The sequence below is a fragment of the Anopheles darlingi genome, chromosome 3 (genome assembly GCF_943734745.1).
Source record: "Anopheles darlingi chromosome 3, idAnoDarlMG_H_01, whole genome shotgun sequence".
In the NCBI taxonomy this organism is placed as follows: Eukaryota; Metazoa; Arthropoda; class Insecta; order Diptera; family Culicidae; genus Anopheles; species Anopheles darlingi.
Window position 1 is genome coordinate 597,055 of NC_064875.1, and position 2,946 is coordinate 600,000.

Consider the following 2,946-nt stretch of genomic DNA (forward strand, 5'->3'; position numbering starts at 1 on the left):
GCAACGAGGATCATCATCATCATGATCATGATTGTTGACAAGGGTACCACCGATGGGTGCGACGTTAGTGCAGTTTGGCGCTGGAATTTGGACGTTTTGGTTTGTGTTCCGTCGTGGTTGGTTGGTTGGTGGTTCGTTGCCGTAGAGCCTGCATGACGATCGTACGATCGCGGAACTCCGACGAACAGGCCTCACTCATTCGGTCGATCGGCCGCTCGTTTTGCCCCTCGAAGCGAAGTGAGGTGAGTCTCACGGCGAAAGGTGCCGCCACTCACGGTTCGCGACACACACTAGGATGCCGCGAGAGCTGCAAAGGCTGCACCGTCGTCGCAGTGAAATCAGTTGATCCGCCACAGCCACAGTTGACGGAGGTTTAGTTTGGCTGCTAGTAGTGCTATCGACTAGCTGCAACAGCCTCAGAGACACCAGTGCTCAGTGCCGATTAGTGTAAGCTATATTAGATTAGCTATAAGAGACGACGGCGACGAAGACGACGACGCGGCGAGACCCAGAAGTCCATCCGTTTTAGTGTTGTTTCATCCAAATTCATTAGCCAGCAGCAGTGTTTGTCAAAATGGTGAAGTTTCTCGCCTTAACTGGCATCCTAGCGCTAGTGGTGGCATCAGGTAAGCAGCATCGGTTTTTATTACATACTACGGGCTAAGAGCATTATTAGAAGTCCTGCAGTTGAAGTCTCTCGAGTCAAGATTCCAACTTCAGTTGTATGGTACTTGGTAGCGCCTTCGGCAACATGACCGATATGCAATCGTTGCTACGATTACGCATTTGAATAGCGGAGATCCTCTCGAAATTCGCATCACAATGTTGCACTTACGACCTTCCAGGTGCCTCCAGGTGTGTGAAGGGATTAAGCAAACATTCCAAACAACCGGTGGCGATGTTGTAGTCCAAGACTCGCGGGGGAAGGGGGGGGGGGGATTTGAGTTACCCTTACTGCACCTACCTCATAACCGCGATGCCGGATATGGGAGTTGGCGCAGCATCCTCGCGCGGGGCGAGCTGAGGTGATAACATTATACAATCATCCGCAATCCCGTTCGCTCATCAACAACGACGACAACGAAGACGACGACGACGATCGTGTGCTTTCGGCTATCGGTGGTGGATAATAGCACCACCATTCTTCTCCTCCTCTTCGAAGAGATTGGGTTTCGCGCGAGCTTCAACCAGATGAATTTCGTGGTGCGTTGTCCGTGTCCCATGTTATGTCTCTTTTCGATTTCTTGTTTTTACTTTCCGATGCTCTCGCCTGCATCACCATGGAATGTGTGCCGATTTTTTGTCTCTCCTTTCCAACTCCTTTCTTTCGCTTTTTGCTTCCTCCTCGATCGCACCTGCGTCCCGAGAGGATTGGTATTACGTGATAATGCAGCGAACGGGAGTTGGCTGGCTGGTTGGCTGAGTTGGTTGTTGTGACACAGGAAAGAAGGATCCGGTGCGATTGAAACCCGTTCCTACGATCCGGGTCGCAATCATACGGTCGAGTAGCAACGACATTTTCCTTCTGTTCGGTTGATTGTGGCAGGCTTTGTTTTCTCATGGCTCTCTTCGGTCAGCTGCACGATACACGATGATTTGCAGACCAGATCCAAGTAATCGTGTCAGTTGCTATTTGACCTGTCAGTCTACACCCTTGGTTTGAAAATCTTTTTGGAAGACCTTCCTGTGATTATTCAGAGAAAAAATGTGTTCCTTTGGACACATTCTATGCATCTGGCGGCCGGTAGAAAGTGCCCATTTGTGGTCTCCGGGGAGTTGGTTGATTTTCGATCGCTCTCTTTTCTCGCCTTTCCAAAAGCATAACTTTTTGCCCTTCGCTTTCTGACTTCCACTCCACTCCACTCGGCCTGGCCATTCCGTTCCGTTTTGACGATGCCCCCCGCCTATCACCCATGACCACCGTGCCACGGTCTCAACCGCGAACAAAAAGGAGTGCGGAAGGTGCTGTCGAGTGTGCCCGCGCGAGTACCGCAATTATGGGTGCGGGTTACTTATTTTGCCATTATAGGCACTTTCCGACCAGCGAGTCGAGAGTGCGTCGATTCGCTCGATTCGGCCCGTTCGGCCGCGGCTACGATCGTTGGTGTTGACGAGCAGGTTGCATAAGTCACCACCGTACACGACCACGACCGCGGAATGCGTCATGCCATCATCATCACCATACGCTGACCCCCAACACGCACTCGCATCGGTTGAGGAAGGGTGAAAAGGAAAGGGAGGGGGGAGGGCTGTAATCCAAAAAAAAAAACTGACCACTGGCCAATCGGAATTCTTCCGCACACATTTGCGGCGGTTCACTTCCTGCCACACACATACACAATTGCCACTGCTTCAGTGCTGCAACGGCAAAAGTCAGATGATCGCCATAATCGCATGATGATGATGCGCCAAAGCACCATGGAAGAAGAAGGCGGCATGATGGCAGCGACGACACCCCGCGTGATCTCAATGCAATCTCCGCCTCTGGCTCTAGGCTTCACGCTTTCGCAACGTTTTCGGTGCCATACTAAATGTCAACTGAAACCCCTCCCCCCTCCCTCAGGGGATTGGAGGTGCGAAAGGGAAAGAGGGAGGGGGGGGGGGGGGCGTTGGTGATCATTTTCGTTTCGTCTTTCGTGGTTCTCATTTTTCTATTGGTCCCGGGCGCATATCGATTGCGCGGTGTTTTGCGAATCTCAACCGACACCAATAGCCCGGGGATGGACGGGGAGGGGGGGGGGGGGGGGGCAGGGCGCCCGGGAAGGTTGGCAGCAGGTGTCTTGGCCACCACGAGCACCCTGTGATCGTGATCATGTGCACCGCGGTGCTGTCTCTTAGGCCACGCGGCACGCCACGCCATAAAAAGGTTAACGTTCCCTTTTGATTGGGTTCGGTGCAATTTCAAAACTTCCAATCCTTCGCCTTCGCGCGCGCTAACCTTTCCGA

At 52.6% G+C, this 2,946-nt stretch overlaps 1 protein-coding gene across 1 annotated transcript in view; it reads left to right on the forward strand.

The window, feature by feature from the left end:
• The first annotated feature begins 330 nt into the window (after window positions 1–330).
• LOC125957282 (chitin deacetylase 1) overlaps window positions 331–2,946 on the forward strand; it is a 12,277-nt gene continuing 9,661 nt past the window's right edge. Inside the window, exon 1 of the mRNA XM_049689883.1 lies at window positions 331–626. Coding sequence (XP_049545840.1) covers window positions 575–626 — 52 coding nt within the window. The 5' untranslated portion in view covers window positions 331–574. The remainder of the gene's footprint in view (window positions 627–2,946) is intronic.